This window comes from Cyprinus carpio, chromosome A23 (assembly GCF_018340385.1).
Source record: "Cyprinus carpio isolate SPL01 chromosome A23, ASM1834038v1, whole genome shotgun sequence".
Lineage (NCBI taxonomy): Eukaryota > Metazoa > Chordata > Actinopteri > Cypriniformes > Cyprinidae > Cyprinus > Cyprinus carpio.
In genome coordinates this window covers 15,428,340-15,450,839 of record NC_056594.1, presented here as the reverse complement: position 1 = coordinate 15,450,839, position 22,500 = coordinate 15,428,340, and the positions used below count along the sequence as shown (strand labels likewise).

At 38.7% G+C, this 22,500-nt stretch overlaps 1 protein-coding gene across 11 annotated transcripts in view; it reads left to right on the top strand.

The window, feature by feature from the left end:
- The window catches only part of LOC109088860 (calmodulin-binding transcription activator 1-like), a 342,437-nt gene extending 321,669 nt beyond the window's left edge, over window positions 1-20,768 (top strand). For 3 of the 11 annotated variants that reach the window (XM_042713379.1, XM_042713384.1, XM_042713386.1), the window contains 12 exons: window positions 14,338-14,498; window positions 14,590-14,780; window positions 14,897-14,975; window positions 15,080-15,437; window positions 16,187-16,668; window positions 17,139-17,317; window positions 18,022-18,268; window positions 18,719-18,790; window positions 18,990-19,010; window positions 19,849-20,048; window positions 20,251-20,324; window positions 20,660-20,766. In XM_042713379.1, coding sequence (XP_042569313.1) covers window positions 14,338-14,498; window positions 14,590-14,780; window positions 14,897-14,975; window positions 15,080-15,437; window positions 16,187-16,668; window positions 17,139-17,317; window positions 18,022-18,268; window positions 18,719-18,790; window positions 18,990-19,010; window positions 19,849-20,048; window positions 20,251-20,299 — 2,039 coding nt within the window. In that variant the 3' untranslated portion in view covers window positions 20,300-20,324; window positions 20,660-20,766. Of the gene's footprint in view, window positions 1-14,337; window positions 14,499-14,589; window positions 14,781-14,896; window positions 14,976-15,079; window positions 15,438-16,186; window positions 16,669-17,138; window positions 17,318-18,021; window positions 18,269-18,718; window positions 18,791-18,989; window positions 19,011-19,848; window positions 20,049-20,250; window positions 20,325-20,659 lie in introns of all 11 variants that reach the window. The other 8 variants (XM_042713389.1, XM_042713387.1, XM_042713388.1 and 5 more) reach the window with 6 other exon arrangements.
- The last annotated feature ends 1,732 nt before the right edge of the window (window positions 20,769-22,500 follow it).

Sequence of the window (22,500 nt, the reverse complement as noted above, 5' to 3'; positions counted from 1 at the left end):
GCAAAAAAAAAAAAAAAAAAAAAAAAGCAGAGTTCTGTTGAAATCTGAGCAGTCATCAACAGTGTTGAAAATGTATTTGAGGTCAACAAGCTAAGGTAAAGTGTGTTATTCAGAGCTAATAAATTTGTTAAAGGGCTTTAAGAACAACAGGAAGAAGTTTTGATGTTTGGTTTTTTTTTTGCCCTTTGTGCTTTAATCTAATGGAGGCATGGCAAGCACAAAGGAGAGATGGAGGCAGTAATTTATATAAGTGGTTAATTCTTTAGGGTCAAGGGGAAGGGCAGTCTGGAAATAGTACAAGCTTTTCGTGACAAGACAAACTGATCATTCCTTCACACCTGGCTTGACTTTGTATCTCTGTATTTATATGAAGGTTTTGGCATGGTTTTTGCACAAAAATGCATAATTTTATTCTATAAGATTTTATCAACATTAATCTTGCAATAAGGTTGTTAATTGTTAAATTAGCCAATGAACTAGTTATCACAAATGTTTGTTTATTTAATTTAAAAGTATACTATGGTTTATTGTTAATTCCTTTACAACACACAGTATTAAGGTTCAAGGGTATGTAAACTTTTGAATGGGGTCATTTTTAATAAATGTACTTATTAATTTGTTTTGTGGAATTTATGTAAATATCTGTTATGTGAAATGGCTTATTCAGGACGGTACTAAATAAAAAATAACATGCAATTTTCATCATCCCTTAACATTATAAACACTTTGCATATTCTGCAAGGGATATGTCACCTTGTGACCAGAGCTGTAAGTTGAAGTACTAAAATTGTTAAAACTAAAACTGAAATAAAAAATAAAGCTGAATAGAAATTACAAATGCACATAATAACACAATTACTAAAAGTAAAATAAATGAAAATAAAAAATAAAAGCTAAATTAAAATATGAATTAATACTATAATAGTGTATACTAAAACAATACAGATTCATGTTCATTCTTAATGCTTTCATGTTAACTTAAAGTGTTCAGATGTATTGGCTGGTGCATTTGCAAATGGAAACAAATTCAACCTAAAGTGTTACCATGTTAACCATTGGTTAGCAGTCTGTGAGAAGATGGGACAAAAAGAAAGACGTGACTCAGATCCACTATTAAACACTTACACTGTACTGTTTCAGCTTGCTTTTGCACACATATTGGTGAACTTTACAAAGTGTCCTTTTGCTGTCCTAATCTGTTAGAGTTAACTTAAATGCAAGGGTTTAAGTCTAATCATACCATCGCTGTGGGGGATTTGCCCTCTTTAAAGCCTGGCAAACCAAATAAAATCCCACACACATGCTTCAGCACAATCCAGGCTGCCTCAATCTGAGACAGTGGCGTCAAAGAGCTTATGAAAATATTGGAGCATATGGACAAAGTGACACGCCATAGTGATAGGATGTTTAGCCAAGACAAACAATCCCTATGAATGATTCGGGCAGCATGGAGTGGCAGCCAGTGTTCAGATGCAGCTTGTGTTTGACAAGCCTGATGTTTTGAGAGCAGAAGACTAAGCCAAACCAATTGAAAAAAAAACACACATTACAGTAAAAGGGATGCGTGCACTCACACCAAGAGATACACTTACTGTACTTCACTGCACATATCTATTAAACGGCTGATTTCTGTGGGTATTTAATCTGGGAGGTGTGTGTGTGTGTGTGTGTGTGTGTGTGTGTGTGTGTGTGTGTGTGTGTGTGTGTGTGTGTGTGTTATAAGGACAGGATAAGTGCTCTGTCTCCTATGAGTCTGAGTAAAGAAGAGAGTGCCAGTGCCTCTGTGTGGTGCTGTTTGTCTGTGAAGGTGGGGGGCGGGGGTGAGTTTTGTTACTGCAGTGTGCATTGACAGGGTAAAGTAGGGCATGGTGAGGAGCCTGTGGAAGGAGACAGCTGCAATGCAGACAGCCCTAAGGGGAAAAAGGGAGCAGGAGAGGACCAAGACCCCTCTCAGAACCCGGTCTCCATTCAACACAACACCAGTCCATTCACATCTCACAGACAGCACAGCCAACCATGACTCTCTAGACTTAGACAACTGTGTATAGACAACACACACACACACACATCTTTTTTTTATACACTGTTGGCTGTACAAGAAATTTCAACAACAAAAAAAATTTAATCTTGTCGAGTTGATCTCATATCATAAAAAAAATAATGAAATTGAAATAAATTTTGACAAGTTAACATAATAGAAAAACATTGTTGTGGCTTGATTATCATATTTTACAGTACATATATATAGTGCAAAATACATTAAATTGGTTGTTATGCACACTTAGACTACTGTAATGACTAAATTATCTACAGTATACCACACTGTTATGGTTTTTCATCATTTATGGAATCCTTGAGAATTGTTTCTTGAAGTATTTTCATTTAGCTCTTTGTTTTAGAAACTTAAGTAGCAAAGGGTAGGTTTAGTGGATTAGTGGATAAGAATAAGCTTAACTGAATTAGAGTGAGTCATCAGTTGGTTTGACTTAAAGCACAGCATGAAACAGTGTTGAGGGTGGCGAAGTATGCAAGGAAATCACAAAGACATTTTGTAAATTATTTCCCTCTAACTCCTGCTCTGACTCGTGAATTAATGGGGGGTTCAACTGCGTGTGATATTTGGAAGTGTATTTGCTATTAACAGGTGAAGCTGGTCAGAATATCAATGGACTAAGTACTGTACATACAGTAAGATTATGCTATTAGAAAAACCAATAATAAGTTTTAGATAGAAAGTCTCTTGCTTGTTAGGGATGTTATGAGTATTCCTACAAGCATATAAATAAGACTGCACAGGCTTTAAGCAGTACAGCTGGGATGTGGCCGATTGTTGTGATTGTGATGTGACTGTTGTTTCTCAGAAGAGGGCCATAACAATAAGCACACTCAGTCCATTTACCGGATTTTTGGGTTTATACACTTGCTTCTGCACTGATTCTCACACCTGGCCTTTAAACCACAGCCTGGTTTTTATATCGAGCACTACTCCCAAATAAAACGTTTTCGAGACAAACCTCAGCATCTGCTGTTTGACACTACATTTATCGCTTCCTTGCAGCTGTGTGCTCTGATGCTCTAATGGCACACAGCTGCCTGCCTTGATTTGTCATAATGCAGAATGGGGGCGGGGCGTTGCTTCTCTCTGCAGCATTGCAGGTACGAAGCCACAGGCTGGAGTCGTTGTGCACTGTAACCGTATATTGTCTTCTTGCCAGTTCATATTGTCCACCGATTTAAGTGTGTGTCCAAATTACTGTCTAGTTATTCAGTGGTCAATTGTTGCCGCTCTTTGCACATTACCATAGATGAATCAGCATTTCAACATCGGTTCAACACAATGTTTGTAATTTATAGATATGAAAAATAAACAACAAAACAAACAAACAAACAAACAAACAAAAAAAAGGTTAAATATGTATGGGGAAATTTACTAATCCGATTTGAAAAAACTGCAGAAAAAGTGGAGTAGTAATTATTAATGGAAAGACAGTGTCACATGCTGTTTTTCCCATTAATAATTTCAGAGGTGGCCTTATTTTTTTTTTTTTTTTTTTTGCTTTGTCTTCATGGATCGTGGAAAACTAGGGCGTCTGTTTACCTGCGGCACGTGTGTAGCGTCTCCTCTCGCTGAGATTCACGCACGCGCGCAGGAGGAGAGCAGTAGTCAAAGTTGCCAGATCTCGCAAAAAAAATAAGCGAAAGCGCTTATAATAAAATAAGAGGTTTCTTTTTTTGTTGTACCTGCTGTGCTGATGGTTTTTCATAATTCTTAGAGATAGACAGGCATTGTGTTTAAAACATAAACTTATAAATTAGATAAGACATAGATTAAGCGAGATTTATTTGCTGTTAGCTTTAAAATAGTGTATTTTCATTAAACACATATTATTTTATTAACTAATAAAATGTGTTTCATATATCCGATAGTATGGGACTGTCTGGAAAAAGCCCCAAAACCGCATCCAAAACATGCTCATTATGAAATAGCAAGGCCGAAGTGGCTTATCATGTGCGGACTTGGCAACACCGGACGTAGTGCTGGAGTAAGATATCTCTGGTAAAGAGGGGCGGGGGGGAGTACGAGAGTAAGTGAGCGGGCTTTACATTTCTCTCTGCTCTTGCACGTCGCTTCTATACTTTCTTCTATTGTTCATGAGACCTTTCAGGACATTCCCATAGTATAAAAAAGGATAGTCATTTTGCCCAGTATTAGTAAATATAGGGGCAAACTGCGTGTGTGAGACACGGTCATTTGGGACATTGTGGTCAGGATGCCGATGAATCACATCTGCTTTTCCTAAAGACAAGGGACCGTTTGCTTTGCAGGGCGACTCTCGATGGACAGTGAAATAGAAGGTTGGACTTGTTTAAATGAACCTAGTGTCTGTATGTGTGTAGTCTTGTCTGTAAAGTTACAACATGTGCTTTGCCCACTTTTAAACCCTGGTCAGTTCCATCTGTGGAAGACCGAGTGAGCATAGTGCTTTACTTCAGCTATAGAGAAATGTCACGTTCGGTGCGTTTTTCATTTACACTCCTACCTTTCCTTTAAATGCTAGATTGTGTTTCTAAAAATAAGTCCGTTGAGGCTCAAGTATCTGTTCTGAGTACTGAAGGGCTGCTTTTTGTAGTTTCCTGAACTAAATGTGTCAGCTTCCAAAATAGACACAAGATTCTGATCGTGAACATACATGAAATACGAGACGATATTGAATAAATGCTGGAGCAGACCACCTGAGGAGAACTTGAACAGAGCACCTGATTTTTCCAGCTTTGAGACAAATAGTTACCTTTGGCTATTTCATTTACTATTTTTAATATATGGCCCTTTCATAATTTGGGGGGTTGGATCGCTGGTTCTGTAATCTAAATGTGCTCGCCATCTTTCTCTCATTTCGATAATCTTAAACAGGAAATGACAGAGATCCGCTTGTCTGACACTTCATTGCACCAAAGCATCCCACGGCAAACTAGGAAAAGCTGCTAATTTGTGCGGCAGTCTTGTCAGTTAGTGGGTCTTTTAGCTGTAGTCGTGACCGAAGTGAGTGTGTGTGTGAGAGTCCTGTGCTCTGCGCTCTTGTTTTCAGCACCGAGGACAGCGACTCACCAGGCACGCGCAAGTGAGCACGTAAAAAATTCAAATTTAAGACAAAAGTTAGTCTAACGAATTGTATGGTGTTCATGGTTTGTGGCGAGAAAATAGAGTTTAGCGATCGTTAGACTCGTAGTTCTCCAACAATGTCTTCCTCAACAACCTGTTGATACTGTCTGACTGTCCTGATTGGAAATACTGTAGGGAAGATTTCTTGTCAGTTAAGCCTATATCGCACGCATTATGAAATCAGTGTTACAATTTCACCCGCATTTATAGCATAAAATGTTACTAAAAACATTTTTAGAATTTAAAGGGATCACATTCGTGTATGTTGTTTTGAGGAAATTAATTTAAAAATCTGTTGTTGTTTTTTAAAGAACAATTGTGTAGATCTATAAATGTGTATGGACATTAACTTCTACGTGATAGTCTTATAGAGTTTTTTCCTATATAACTTATTACCTAAGCTTAACTTAATTGTTAATAAATATTAAAAATATAGTTACTTTAATAATGTATAATAGAAAAAATACATGCATGACTACTGAAATATTTTCTATAGTTGTTGCATGTGTGACATCAATGCACATGTGAGCTGTGTCTACTCCACTGTCATGTAGTGTTGCTTCTGGAGGACACATTTAAGCAATAAATGTTTGAAAATTAGGTTTACTGTTTAACAAATTAACATATTTTTGATGGGTGAAAAATCAATCACCCTTTTACCATAAGTACTTGCACAGTGTAGAAAATTGCTTTGTTATCCTGAGGCAACATAGTGCAATAGGGTTAATGAACTCAACAGCCCTACAACTTCCATGGTTTTATTGCCTCTGAATGAATATTCGCTACCTTATTCCATCCAGGAGCTTTACTTTTTGCAGTTCATGGATTTCAGTCATGTCATGTGTTTTGTTGCTGAACATTGAAAATGCTAAATTGAAAGTGCTTGGGAATATTGATTGATTGAGGGATTTATATTCATTCCATTTTTAAAACCATCAGCTCTTTACAGTTAATATGCTTTTAAAAATGTTAATATATTTTATTTCATAGTTGTTCAGTTTTTATTCAGTTTGTCTGATTGAACCTCATTTAGAGTAGTGCAGGAAATGTCAGAACACTTAAACTGAGCTTCAGAGGACATCTGGTCAGGTTTTTTCATAGGAAGTTGTGGTCATGATAGTCATCTTGTTAAGGAAAAGAGTCATTTCTGTACAGTGTTTCTGCAGCTATCATCATGCACTGAATTACCCATTAAGACTACCAAGCTTCTTGTGCAGCGCCAGTCTTTCTTGACTGATTGCACTCTGCTGGATCCTGTTCTATTTACTTTATTATATCTGGGAAACTTGTTGATAGTGATAAACATTGCTTTAGGAACTTGATGTTTGTCTTAGTGTGCACAGTTTCTCTCATGGTCAGTCTAAATAAGTGTCTCTCAGTTGCTTTTAAGATTGATTTGAAGAATTTTTCAAATAAAAAATTCCTTGCAGATGCATTTTCCCACTGTTTATTCAGCCAGTTTCTAGCGGTGATTGGTAAAAATCCACGTCATATTTTTACACCCCAGATCAGTGCAGAGTACATTCCGCATTAGTGGCTTCTAGCTAGCACAATGTGCCTCAAGGGCACAATTGTTAATTAGTGTTAAATCAGACAGTAGTTAGGGAGATTGGGACAGTGACCCCTAGACTGTTAGAGGTACACTGAAATTGATTGAAAAAAGGCTTGAGTTTGAGTTAAGGCTTTTGTTTTGTTTTTTGTTTTTTAAAAGAGTGATAAGCCAAGGTGAAATATATACTATTTAAGAAAATGACAGAAGATATGCTGATACCAAATCAAACTGCTGATGAAAGCATTTCCACTGTTAGTTTTATCATTGAAATATATTTGACATTGTACACTGTAGTCAGCATTGTTGCCTGGTTGTTTTGTATGCTTTGTTTGAATGATGACAGGGAGAGCTGAGCAAAAATGTAGCTGACTCACATGAACCGTAGTCATTAATAACAGTATGAATGAGTCTTTTGTGAGATTTTTGTAGACTGGTGCATATAAAGGTTCATATAAAAGACTATTCATAATATAGCATGATAATGTATGATGATGTATTAGTCTGGCACTATTGCCAAGCATGATAAAGAATTTTGTTATTGCATGAATAAATGTGTCACACAGTGCCACATGAAGTAGGAGATATAACCAGGGCATGTCTTGGAGGATGGGTAAAGCAGTTCGCTTGTGGAGATGCCTGCCTCTGATTTAATTTGATTTGCTGCTGGTTTGTATGGATATTAAATTGGAGGGCTCAGTTCAACCAGAAAGAGACAGCATTCAAGTTTGCACAAAACCATGCTATGATTTGGGAAGCTGGTGAAAGGAGAATAAAGTACAGTGTATATGCAACAGAACTTTTGTGCAATGTGCATACATGAATGATATGCATTAGTTAATTAAAATATGTTATTACTTTATAAGAAGATTCAATATGGTGATATTAGTTAATGCATTAATATCATAAAATGAACACATGTACTGTATAGCAAGTATAAATCTTAAATGATTGTTGATTGTTAATTCAGGTTAATGCATTAACTAATCCTAATGTATACATTTTTAACATTAAAAATATACTCACTTTCAGGATATCCAAGATGTAGATGAGTTTGTTTCTTCATCAGAACAGATTTAAAGAAGTTTAGCATCACATCACATGCTCAACAATGAATCCTTTGCGAATAGTAGTTCAAATAGCTGATAAAAACATCACAATAATCCACAAGTAAACTCTAGTACATCAGTTAACGTCTTGTGAAGTGAAAAGTTCTGTGTTTGCAAGAAACAAATCTATCAATGATGCGTTTTAACATTAAAGTGCTGCTTCTGGTCAAAATGTGAGCCTATAATCCATAATAATGCTTTCTCCGGTGAAAAAGTCCATTCCCTCTTGTTCTCTTACATCAAAAATCATCAACTTATTTCTGTAAAACTGTTTTGGGCTGTTTATAAACTGTTTGATCTATGCATATTTCTCTCCTGATTCAGATAAAATGACACTTTCACTGGAAAAAGCAATATTATGGATAGAGGGTTTTAGCTGGAAGCAATGGCTTGAAGTTCAAAATGTTTTAATGATGGATTTGTTTATTATGAGCACACAGCTTTTTGCTTCACAATATGTTATTTAATGGACTGGAGTCATGTGGGTTATTGTGGATTATTTTATCAGCTGTTTGGACTGTGATTAAGAAACAAACTCATCTAAATCTTGGATGGCCTGAGGGTGATAGTTTTCATTTATGGGTAAGCAATTCCTAATATTTACATATACTACGAATAAGTAAAAAAAAAAATAAAAATTGTACACATTAGGATTAGGCTGGGATAAGGCTGTTAGTCTGTACATTAGTGGTAAGGAACTTTCAGTGTCTCTGTCTGCACTCTACATGGTTTTGTCAGTAGGTGGCAGGAAGTGACTTTATGAGTGATAGATTGAATTATTCATTCAACTGATTCATTCAAAAACATTGGATCATTTGGGAACGAAACCTGTAACTGTCTTTATGAGTGAGTCAATAAAGAAACAAGTGACTGTCTTTGAGTGAATCATTTAATCATTTACTCATTGTTTGAATCTGTGGAACAAAAACAAAGTAAGAGCCCTCAAATATAAATTCCTCAGTATTAACATATTGCTTATTGAACTGTTGATTAAAATATTACACTTGTTGTCTGGTTTCTCACTGATAAAGAAAGAATACTGTATCCCACTGCTCTATGCTTGTGATAGACAGTAGTACAGTGAATGATTAGTACAATGCCATGTCGTAAGTCAGTCATGGAAAGGCTTCATTCTTTATCCTTTCCTTCAGGACTGGAGTGTTTCCAGAAGGGTCACACACGTTAAACCCTTTAATCACTAGTATCCTTAATGGCAAAGTAACATGTATGTAACAGTCGGCTGACACAGTTCCTCCTAGAACTTCAGCTCTCAAAATCAGGGCAGAAGAACTCAGCCTGTGTTTTAAACATTTCGTTCTTGTTGTAACACCTGGGAAAAGAGGAGTTTTGTTTTGTTTTATGCATGTGCAGCCCATAGATCTCTGCAGCACCTCCTTGCTCACACCTCTTTTGAAGTCTAGACTGAAAGAGACTTGTTCTGTGAAAGCAGTCCTGTAGTGTGACTGGACACAGAGGCCTCAGAGGTGAGAAATAATGTTGCTGCCTGTGGTAATATTCCAGCAACAGACATGGATGGAAATATAGAAATGCCCTCATGTTTCTAACTGTGTATATTTAAATAGAACTGTATTGGTACTGTTTATCAACACTAAAATATTTTTTATTGGATAAGCATATTATCTTTCCTTATGCTCAGAATGTGTACTGTACTTCTTTCTACAGCATGACAAAATATGTGGCAGAAATATCTAGTACATACTGTGCCAGATGTAAGGGTTTTTCGGTTTGACTTAACACAATCAGTGTTGACACCTTAACCTACAGTGTCCTCCAAGGCTGATATGGTTAATCTTTAAATAGACTTTTCTCAGCCTTTAACGTAGAGTTGTTTCAATTTTAGAAATCTTATCTACACTTTTCAGTTGAGAAATTTAAGTAAGGAATGGATTTTTAAACATTTGCACTGCAATTGCAGCTGTAAAATATTTCCATACTTTTTCTCAATAGCAGGGATAATTTAAACTTTTTAACCTCATTATGTCATAATTTAAAAATGTAAAAAAAAAATAATAATAATAAAATAATTTCTGTATAATTGGGAGTGTGATGCATTAGTATGAATAGAAATCTTCATGTCTTTTTAAAGTGACAAAATGAATCATTAGTGATCTTCACACTTACGATCACAGGTCTTATGTTAATTTTTAGTAGATATTTTATATTTTTGTCTTTCTAATAAAATATCAAAAATTCAGTCTTTCATTCTGAATATTATTATTAAGTTAGCACTCTATTTAACATTGTCAGTACTTACATTATGGGCTGGTAATGTGTAACTTGACAGATCAGTATTGAGGATGATGCATTATCCTCGTAGTTCATAGTTCATCCTTATAAAGTGAATGATAATACTGTTTATTCATGTCGTCTGTTCTTGAGATGAGAGGGTGAGTGCAGATGGTGGTCACAGCTGGGAGAGCCTCTGCCAACGTCACTCCCCCTCTCCTCCACTAAATACCAGCCTACGTCAACCAGCGGAGCTTAACTCAGGAAGGGGGTTCTCCAGAACACCATCATTCTGAAGAGCTGGGGTATTATCCACCACCTGATGGCCATACATGGGATTCTGTGATGGATGAATAGTTAAGAATAGCAGCATGCTACCATACTGCTCTATGAGCCTGCAGTATACAGTTTTCTGTATGCATTGAAAACTCAGATTATCTACTACATACACTTTCCAAAATATGCAGTACAGAACAGCTGAACATACAGTACTGCCCGGAATACTGTATTCTACAAGGCCGTGCACTCAGCTTGACCTTTCGTTCTGAAAGTAATATTTTAATTATGATTTTTAACACATTTGTTTTTATCATGTCATTAGATTGCCAAGAGTTAAGATTTTTTAACACAAAATTGGATTTACAATGCTAATAACTGACTTTATTTCTAAAATGGCAACTGGATGCCACTTGATCAGTTGGATATGCATGTAATTTGGTCATGTGTGACAAAATAGTTTGAAATATTTGAAATGTTTATGATTGAGTAACAGTACTTATTAATTTCTTAAAACCATAGGATTGTGCAGTATACAGTTTGTTCAAATGTATATATGAAAGCAAGCATTATGTATAATCTCATTTAAGTGGAAACTGTAAACATTAATGAAACAGAAAGATGAAAACAGGTACGCCCACATAGCACTTATATCCTCTTGCAAAGAATTATATATTAATGCATTACATTATTGCAGTGGTTTATTGCAACAAATGAGTGCAGCCCAGGTAGCGTTATAAGATGCAAGGAAGAGTGAAGTAGACAAATTGAGACTCCGGTAGCCTATTTTGGTGAATGACAGAGCATTAATATCTCTGTGATAATTCCAGGTGTGTGTGGTGTTTTTGTTTGTGAATATGTGACTAGTATATAGACAGAATCCTCAAAGATATAGAAGCAGTTCCTGAGCTGAAAATAAACGCACACTCAGAGTCTTCAGCTCCTGACTCATCAAGTCTCCCACAGGAATAAATAGTGAATAGACCCTTAATGAAGTTCTGCTCTCATTGAGCCGTCTATCAGCTCTCTCTCTTTCTCAGCCATTACTCCCCAGAATCTCTCAGCTCACACACACACCTTATGTCTGACGTCCATGAGCGCGACTCAGTGCCCATGAGTCATTCTAAAAGCAGGGATGGAAAGAGGAGGAGAAAAAGTTGTGGTTGCATAGAGGCAAAGGCAGATGTTGAAAAGCTTAAACAGGAGCCTGAGGCAATGTTGGAGGCAGTTTTGGTGCAGCTCACACAAGAAGGCAGTCTCTGGAGAGACAGACATGGTGACATTGTCTTAAGCCTGTTTCACACATAGTTCATTTTGGCATCTTGATAGTTTACAGCATTCACACTTAGAAGAATCTCAGACATGATGCTGAAAGTAGAGTTTCTGTGTTATTTTGGCCATCTGGCACATGCTGAACCCAGCAGAAAACACGTTGTAATGCGCAGCATACACTATGTTTTGAATATAGGCTTTTTAAAGCAACATACTGTTCTTACCTATTATTTGAAAAAAAATATTTTCTGTTCAATAAATCTGGCTGAATCCAGATGATTTAAACAGTTTATAGCCACACTTTTGGGTTTGAATGCAGTTCAGTGTAGTTTTACCTAATTTATCTTTGGTCCCGTTCCTCAAGTAAATTTTTCAACGTAATTAAGTTTTTTATAATTCTTCCAAGGGCTGCATAATTAATCATATTTTAACTGTGGACAAGATTTCTGCTTATTGATTAAGCATCGTCTGATAACCAGTTTATTCTTTATGACCATTATTGCAGAAAGTAGTGTGTGTTAATAGCTCAGGGAACAGAAAAGGGGAAGTGATAACACATTATTCAATTTAAAAAATGTTGTTATGTGAAACCTGAGGTTTGGAGTTTCAGTTCACGTCATTAAATATCTGCTCTCAGTGCCAATAGGCTGCCACATTTGTAGTTTATGGAGAAATGGGAAGTTGTTGCTTCAGCTCTGAGTGGTGGTCCCTCCTTTTTCTCCGCCCCCCTGCAATGTGGCCCCTCCCCCTAACCCCCTTTCCCTCTGCAGTGTACGTGTGTGGCATTTTGAGCACACTCGCAGCAGCAGGTGGAGATGACATCATCTGCACTGCAGCAGACTGCAGCACTGTGTCTGAACAAAGACATGTCAATGCTGCTGCTAACTGGTGCTGCCACACAGCCTCTCTCTTGGCATCTTTAGTCTCTAGGTAGCTTACTCTCCTTCTGTCTCTCTTTCTCTCTCTCTCTGGCATGGTATCCGAATAAAGTTTTAACACTGAGTGCAGGCAGACTGAAGCCCACTGATTCAATAGGTCATAGTTTAAATGAAAAATAATAATGCAAGTCCATACCCACCAAGGTTTATTAATGGTAGTTGTTAAGGCTTTAAGGTGGTTTAAGAGATTTGAACAAATCCATAATCTCAAGTATTAAACTTTGGAAAATAACATGTCCTGCAGATTTTTGCTGTGAACTTGAATGAAAGCTTTACAGACAAAGTAACCACCCAGCAATGCCCTAGCAACCATTCAGTACAACACCCTGACAACCATCCAGAGCATCCAGGAGTCGTGGTGGGCTCTTTTGACCTGGATTAATACGAAACACCCTAGCAACTACATAGAACACCATGGAAACTATATAGCAGTGTGCTAAAAATCACATAGGACACCATAGAAACCACATAGCAATGTTGGAAATAACATAGATTGGCAATAACTTCATGATGATGTATTTTTATGTTGTTGAAATAGATTGGCAATAGATTGGCAACAATGCTTTTAGTTTAAAATCATTATTTTTTGTTTATATATATATATATATATATAGGACACCATATATATAACCACATATATATATATATTGGCAAGCAACAATTTGTAAGTTTTTTAACGTTTTATTTTATTTCACACAAATTTATTTTATTTCCCTAACAACAACATGACTTAATGTTCAGCATTCAGTTTATCACTGTCGATTATGGAGGTCAGACTCTAACATGACCTCTGATGCCCTAACTTCATGATGATGCATTTTTACATTTTGAGGTGGCAACCAAAAATATCTGCCTGCTGTGTAATATTCATGGCTCTCTGGATTAAACAAATATATATTTTAGTGCAAAAGACACAAATGTTGCTTACACAGGCAATTCAGATTTTATTTTTACATTCTTGCACTTTTGACATCTCTCAATGTGCCTTTCCGTTCATCAATAAACTGACACTGGAGCAAACCACAGCCCAGCATGCCCCTGTCGCTTGGATACTGTGCAGCAGCAGGTTGCCACAGAAACAGGCTAATACTGTATAGTACTGGTGCTATACTGTAGTTCATTTGTGCTTGGTCCCAGTACTTTACTCCTGCATCTTTGATTGACAGATTACATGGCCATATGTTTAGTGTCAAAAGTCCAGTCAGGTAGCCAGCTTAATAGTTCTGGCTCTGTCAGGATTTGGATAACAAAGTAATTTTGTAAGTATTTAACTCATCCTGCACCCTAGCAACCATTCAGAACACCATGCCCAGGGCACCCTTGCTTCATGGTAGTGAGTTGTGTTTTGGAGTGGAGTGTAATGTTATAGTTTTGTTATGAAATTGTGAAATAATTTACTATATGTCTGTGTTCACTGCTGTGTTTCTAAAGCTGAATGTGTTGATGTGCCTCATTACTGATTCCATTAATTTATTATAATAATAATAACTGCAGTTACGGAAATGGTGATTGATAACATCCTGTGTTCACTGCTGTGTGATACCATAAGGGTAATGACTGAGTTTAATTAAACATCCAGTATAGAATTATACTTGGGGGTGTGAGCTAAACCAAAGAAGAATTTATTTCAATCTTCAGTAAGATAATGTGTAATTTAAAGCAACCGTTTTCTTTTAATTCTGCATTTAGTAGCTAACTTGCATCCTTTACTTAAGCGTAAACTTAAGTTGGAACCCAAGTTTTGTGAACTACTGTGATTAAACTGATATTAATGTTCCTCTGCAGATAACCAGTTCAGAATGTCCATCCTGGAGCGGCTGGAACAGATGGAGCACAGGATGGCTGAGATGGCTGGTCAGCAGCAGCAGGGCAGCGGAGGAACAGCAGGGACTGGAGGGGCAGGGGGAGGGGGAGGTGGAAACGGAGGTGTTAACAGCCAGTCTCAGGTATAGCAGCACATGAGTGTTTTTTATGTGTGTATTAGTATGTTCAGTCATATTTTAAAGTCTTTCCATCATAGTTAATTTTCTTCTGCAGTGTATCTCGGGACAAGCAGGAAGTTCTTTTGAGAGTCGTGTGGTGGTTGTTTGTGAGAAGATGATGAACAGGGCCTGCTGGGCCAAATCCAAACATCTGATTCACTCCAAGACCTTCCGGGGCATGACCTTGCTACACCTTGCTGCAGGCCAAGGCTACGCCACCCTCATCCAGACTCTTATCAAATGGCGGTGAGTTAAGAGCAATTAGATCTGTCTACATCTATGTGTAAACATTTTTAACTGATTTGGTGTTATTTCCCCTGTCATTGCTAAGCATGAGAAATGGTATTTGTTGTCTTATCCAGCACGAAGCATGCAGACAGCATTGATCTGGAACTTGAGGTGGACCCTCTCAACGTGGATCACTTCTCTTGTACTCCACTGGTGTGTTCCTCAAGCAGTTTTAATTGAACTTAGTAAATTTGGCAAATCAGCTATATGCTTTTTTGCTTTTCCCACACCCATTTTTCTCTGTTTCTTTGTTGTAGATGTGGGCTTGTGCATTGGGTCACCTAGAGGCAGCTGTGGTCTTGTACAAGTGGGACCGGAGAGCACTGGCCATCCCAGACTCTCTAGGGCGCCTGCCTCTCTTCATCGCCCGTTCCCGTGGCCACACCAAGCTGGCAGAGTGTCTGGAGCAGCTCCAGAGTGAGGAACAGCAGCAGCAACAGCAGACCCCATCCTCCTTAACCCCAACCTCTAGCATGTCTTTCTCTCCCAATCCCGACATCCCCACCTCTAACAGCTGGATGGTCAGCTGGGGCAGCAACAGTATGGTGGCCCCCAGCGGACAGAACACTGGTACAGCCACCACTACTACAACCCCTTGCACCAACCAGAACCCTGGTGAGAACCTCTAAAGTAGTTAGCAGGCTGCTAACAAAAAGTTGCTAAATGCAAGAAAGCTATTTAAAGGAATAGTTCACCCAAAATGAAGATTCTGTCATAATTTACTTATTCTCAAGTTGTTCCAAACCTGTATGACTTTCTTTCTTCTGTTGAGCACAAAAGAAGATATTTTGAAGAATGTTGGTAACCAAACAGTTGACGGCAGCCATTGACATCCATAGTATGGAGGGGAAAAAAATACTGTGGAAGTCAATGGCTACGGTCAACTCTTCTGTGACATAAATGAATGAATCTTAAAGAGGTTGACAACATTAAACATTAACAGATAAATTTACATTAAGTTCAACAAAAAAAAAGTAATATATCGGAAACAAAAACATTGGTGAACAGCAGCATTTAACCAAACAATTTTTTATAGAAAAGATGAGAAATGCCAGGGATATCTGCACTCATTTTTTTGAACTAGTTCATTTACACACCATCTGAATGAACTAATTCACTAAAATGAATCAGACTTTCCAGGGCTAAATATGAGACAGATGGGGGCATTTTAGGAGAGCTCACTAATTGTAAAAGCTAATAGTTGAAAAAAGCACTGCTTGTAGCTCATTAAGCTATACTATTTATAAAACAGATGTACTTGCTTTAGTATTAGTCTACATTTGTATTTATTTAGATTATCACTAATAGCACCTCAGAGACAGAGCAATGAAAATATCATAGCCATCTTTTTCTTTTGTGCCTAGATTTGAGAAGACCAAGATCAGAGCCCTCCAGCTACTACAGCAACGAGTGCCAGCGGGACCTCCCCCTCGCCAAAAAACACAAGCCCAACCCCGAGCTTGTGCAAGCACAGCTGAATAAGTCCATGTCTGTTTCCTTGAACATGGAACAGCAGACACATAAACTGTCAACCAGCCCTAAGACCCTTCCTTCCACCCCATCCAGCCCGGATAAGAGGGTCTCAGAGGAGGGTGTGGGGACAGTGGGTATTCTGCAAGCCAAGGTGGCCTCTTACCGTGGAGGGCATAAATGGGGCACTAGAGAAGTGATCAGGAAGAGTGGCATGAGCATAGGGAAGGAGAAGTTGGCCAGCCGGTTGCGACAGCGTGGCCAACCCCTCAGCATGCTGGGAATGGTGGAGAGAGAGATGGTAGACACTGAGATACTTTCTTACAAGGAGGATCTAGAGAACCAGGACTGCCTCTCGCACATGGAGGACCTGCAGGTGAGAAAAGTGCATATAAACAAACTCACACGGTGCCCTAAATGGCACTCGCTCACAGTCAGCCAGCCTCATGTACACCTGTACTGATACATTTGTCAGTAAATAGACTCTGCAAACAATCACAGCTACAAGCATAGAAAGGCCAAGGGAGATACAGAGCACCATCCGTCCTGCTGACATGTGAAATCAGCATTAGAGAGCGGCGGCCACGGCCCTGCTCTCTGCCGAGACCTTTGTCACCACAAAATACACTTCTGCCATTAATTTGCTCCCATCGCCAGGAGTTAGTCCAGCCCCATTCATCTCTGTCACTCTATGGGGATAGAGGGGCTGTAGAAGCGTGTTCCTCCAAAGTAAACATCCTGGCCCTCGATTGATCTGACGGGTTAGCGAGTATATGTGTGCATTTTGTCACAACAGAAAGTCTGTGCATGTGTAACGCTGAATGCATGTGTTTGTGCACCTCACAGGCAAATATGATGAGCCTGGCAGAGCACATCATTGAGGCCACTCCAGAACGTATCAAGCGGGAACATTTTCCAACCGTGGAGTCTGTTCCTCTGGACAACAGTGGGCTCACCAACACCATGAGCTGGCTAGCCAGTTACCTGGGAGATGTGGAACACCTGCCCAGCATCATCCACTTGAGGTTAGTGTACATCATTACTTTAATATACATACAGTATGTACTAATATGCAGCGACCAGAGTGGAAAATTAACTTTTATGCTCACCAGCCACAGTGGCTGGTGAATGCAGAATTTACTAGCCACTCTTTTGTCAATTCAAAAATATGTGTGACATGTGACACTTAAGACTATAGTAATGACTACTGAAAATTCAGAAATAAATTACATTTGAAAATATATTAGTTTATATATATATATATATATATATATATATATATATATATATATATATATATCTATATATATATATATATATATATATATATATATATATATATATATCTATATATATATATATATAGATATATATATATATATATATATATATATATATATCAGCCCCGATGAGCATAAGAGACTTATTTCAAGAACATAAAAAATCCTTCCAGGCCTCAAACTTTTGAACAGTAGTGTGTATATAGAATTTTTGCAACATATGACATTTTTCTCTAAATAATGATACTGAATATTAACAGACATTCAGATACTTTTTGAACATCAAAAATCAGTCTTTGAACAGCAGCCAGAAATGTTTGTAATTGCACAAATGTCAAAGTTAAAGTGAACCTGCTGGCGATGATGTGTTTAAGGAAAAACAAAATGTATTTCTAAACCCTGCTAACTCCATGTATGTATGTATGTATGTGTGTTTTTTTTTCTTTAAGCAGTCCCATATACAGCGAACCCCTGACCCCTCCCTCCAACCCTAGCCTGAGCCCGGGTAACTCGCCCATGCGTGAGGGCCCATTTGAGAAGCCGACCTTGCCTGCTCCATCCGAGTGGAGTGAGTTTCTCAGAGCCTCCAACAACAAAGTGGAGAGAGAGCTAGCCCAGCTCACGCTGTCTGACCCTGAGCAGAGGGAACTCTACGAAGCTGCACGGCTGGTGCAGACCGCTTTCCGCAAGTACAAGGTACAGGCCAGGGGCTCGGGTGCCATGCACTTGTGTTGATGTGTGAATAGAGACAGGATGTAAACGTCTATGCACAGGTATTGGTAGGAACCAACACGGGACACCCTCTGTCTCCTTCCTGCTTTGTCCTTCCTTATGAGTTCATAAACACACAGGCACAGATTAGTCAGTCCCCACAGCTTCAGCATGGGTAAGGTGGCTTAACCAGCGCATGGCCTGGCTTATTATAAAGAGTGATTGCTGCCTGAAATGAGTTCCCACAAAGATTCACCAACTGGCAAAACTGACGCTTGTGCTCAGAGGTGTCTGCTCTCTCAGCACCAGCTGCAGCTAAGCAAGAAGGGTGTCTTTTCTCTATCACTTTCATTCTCCTGTAAGTGAATAGCCTAGTGGGCGTCTCGCAAATGTGGCCAGCTCCTCAGACTAACCCGTTTCCCTCTCTTCCTGCAGGGACGGCCACTGCGCGAGCAACAGGAAGTAGCCACCACTGTCATTCAGCGCTGTTACAGGAAGTACAAGCAGGTAATCCTTTAAGATGCTCTGACATTGCTTTTCCAACCTTTGCTGGATGTCTGGTTAATATGTTAAGCTCCAGCAAATGCACAGTCAATTATAAGGCCTGCTGTAGTGGGAATTGTTGTTTAAAAGCTCTTGGAGAGCTCTTAGTGCAAGGTCACACTGTTTCCCATTCATGACAAATCTATTTTTTTCCCCTTGCAAGCTAACATGGATAGCCTTGAAGGTATTTTTTATTTGTTTGATTGTTCATGCATTATTTAAAGAAGATTTTCTTTTGTCTACACAAATATTAAAATTGATTTAATAGCAATGGCCACTTATACACTGTGTCATTCACTCATTTTGATGCCAGTAGTTGCATGGGATGTTCTATATACTGTGGACTAAATAGGCCGATCAGATTGTTACTGGAGACCCCCACATGGCTAAAAGAGTGTTTAGGGGGTCCACAGAAAATATGAGAGTGTACAAAATGCAAATGAGAAATACAAATGTATTTCAGAGCTGTCACAGTTAACTGTCAATTATATAAAACAATATTCATTGAAAAAAACACTATTAAAATACATTTGAATTTAATTGTTTATCTTCAGGTTTATGCATCTAATATTACATAATAATGGGTTGAACTAAATACAAAGTCAATATTTTCTAAACCATATTTGAGTAATTTGCATTGGCTTCAAAGTAGCAATATAGAAGTCGATAATTTAATTTTGGAAACAACATGTTGTCTTTATATTAAGCTTTTTGTCTCACACAGTATAAAAAGACCTTTATAAATGAAAATATATAGCTGCTTTAATATTTTAGGAAACGTTTCCTGAGGGCAACATAACTTTTAATAGTTGTTGGCTTTAAAAAGTTTGAAAATCCCTCTTTTATATAATCAGTAATTAGGTCTGGAAGAAGGGGTAAAAGAAGCCCAAAATATGCAATGTGTTGTTTAAATGTGGTTGTCACTTTCTAAACTTTGCAGTGTGTATGTGGCCAATGTTAGTTAAATAGGGTAGAATTATACTTTTGTCATTAATGTCTTCATTAATGTATTTATATATCAGTATGCACTTTATAAGAAGATGACGCAGGCCGCCATCCTTATCCAGAGTAAGTTCCGCAGCTACCACGAGCAGAAGAAGTTCCAGCAGAGCCGGCGGGCAGCCATGCTGATCCAGCAGTGCTACCGCAGCTACAGGAAGTTTGGCCGGCTGAGGCCCCACCGCAGAGCGGCCACCGCAGCACTGGTCCAGCACAAACTCAGGTAGCACTCAATACACTGCCTTGTGATTAATCACTCTCTCTTACTTCGGTCCGAATCTGATTCCAACTGGTGTTTGATGTTTTGTACTCGGCCAATAGCTCTTCTGAATGTGTTCCATAATATATGCCCTGCAAGATATGTTACCCATGTATAAGATGTAATGTGCAAAATTAAATGTTTAAGTGTGATGTTTCTGTTTCAGAAGAGTCTTCTCACTAAAAGGCAGGATCAGGCCGCCCGCAAGATCATGAGGTTCCTCCGCCGTTGCCGCCACAGGTATTCTCCCACCGCCACATCACCCCCTACTGGCCATGCCATTCATCCGCTACCTGAAACACTGCTGACACAAATGTGACACTTGGAAAGCTTCATGTTTTGTTTCCATATATTCTTTTCTTTCTTTTTAATTTTTTATTTTGGTGTTAAAACAATTTTATTTAGTTATAACGGGACTTATTTTCATCCTTTGAAGTGTTGTTATTTATTAATGATGTGTTTTTTTGTGAGGTGTTCTTCTCTTTTTTTTTGTCTTTTTTTTTTTGCTCCTTCGCCATCATGATATCTGCTGTGTGCTAATAGCTTTCTGGTGTTGTCTTGCTATTAATGCAAAGCCCCTTGATGGACCATAGACTATTCAAGCGGGTGAGTGCAGCCTCAGCGATTCAGAATGTCGCCCTTTTTTTCTCTTTCTCTTTCTCTCCCTCTTGCTCGTCACACACACACACAAAGACCACCTTCTTATCATCCTCTTTTTCTTTTTTTACTCTTTTTTATCAACTGTTTTTTGTGTGTTTGCATGACAGCTACCAACTGGATGCACAGATGACTGAGATCAAGGGCCTCAGCATATGATCGGCCTCAGGATATCGGTTGTGTCTTGCTATACACTAACCACTGAGACACTACAATAAACAAGCACCTTTTTCTCCTGTCTTGATTATTTAAGTTTTCTTTACTTCCTGTATTTGTAAAGAGGAAGAGATAAGATAGACGGAAGAACAGAAGGTTGTTTGGTTTAAACGATGTTGCATGAATATATGATAATGAGTCTTGCTCTGAGGCATGCTGGGAAATATGTGACCCAGAGAAACTGACTGCCTCTCTGGCTTTTGTTCTGACTAGTTCAGCTAAAGCCTGTATTATTGCACATGCTGCAGTGGGAACTGACTGTCTATCTCTCTTTAATTGTTTGGTACAGTAGTAGATATGATATCTGTGTACAAAAATATCAAAGCATAGTACAAAAACTAAGTTGGTCTATATTTCATCACAGGTTTGAGCAACATATTTCAAAAGGAAGTTGGACAGCTTTAGTTTCAGCTTTAGTTTCTTGTCAAAAGCGACGAGATGAGAAGGTTTCAGACTGATTTTGTATTATATGAAATGCATACTATTTTAAGCTTTTTGTCCTATATATCTACATTAACCTGCAGAACACATTACCAGGTTGCAGGCACAAGGTGAGGCAATGAAGAAAATGGGGCCAATCTTCAGTGAAGATCTAAAAGAACTTTTGCATAGAGCACAGAAGAGTGTTCTTTCAAACAAATTATATTACTATAATAATGATTATATTCAATTAAATACACTACTGGTTTCCACAAATAAACCATTTAAGCAGCACAGCTGTTTTAAACAATTTCAATATTTTTCAGGAAGAAATGTTTTTTGAGCACTAAATTATCATACTGGAATTATTTTTCAAGGATCATGTGACACTGAAGACTGGAGTACGGATGTTGTCAAATTTTCCATCACTGGTTTGGAAGATTTGTTTTTTGAGCACTAAATTATCATACGCTTTTGAGCTGGCTAATAAGTGTTCCAGCATAAACCTATGCAATCTCCAAATCTTCCAAAATGTATTGCACACATGTGTGCCCTGGATATTTAAAAGATTTCAGTGGTTTTTCGGGGGGACAGGGGATTTTTTTTTTTTTTTTTAAAAAAACGGACTTTGGGGGGTTTTGGTCAAAAAAAGGGGCCCCCGGGGGGGGGGGGAAAGGGGGGGGATGGGGGGGGGGGGCCCCCCCCCCCAAAAAATGGGGGGGGGCCCCCATTGGGGGAAAGGGCTAAAAAACAAAAAAAAAAAGGAAAAAAGGGGGGGGAAAGGGGGGGGGGGGGAAAAAAAAGGGCAGGAAAACCCAGGGAAAAAAAACCCTTTTTTGGGGGGGGGGGAAAACCCCCCCGGGGGGGGGGGGGGGGGGGGGTTTGGGGGGGGGGGGAAAAAAAAAAAAAAAAATTTTTCCTTTGGGGGGGGGGGGGGGGGCCGGGGGGGGGGGGGGGGGCTTTTTTTGGGTTTTTTTTTTTTTGTGTAAAAGGGGGGGGGGGGGGGGGGGGGGGGCAAAAAAACGGGGGTCGGGGGGGGGGGGGGGGGAAAAAAAAAAAAAAAAGGGGGGGGGGGGGGGGGGGGGGGGGGGGGGGGTTTTTTTTGAGGGGGCTTTTTTTTTTT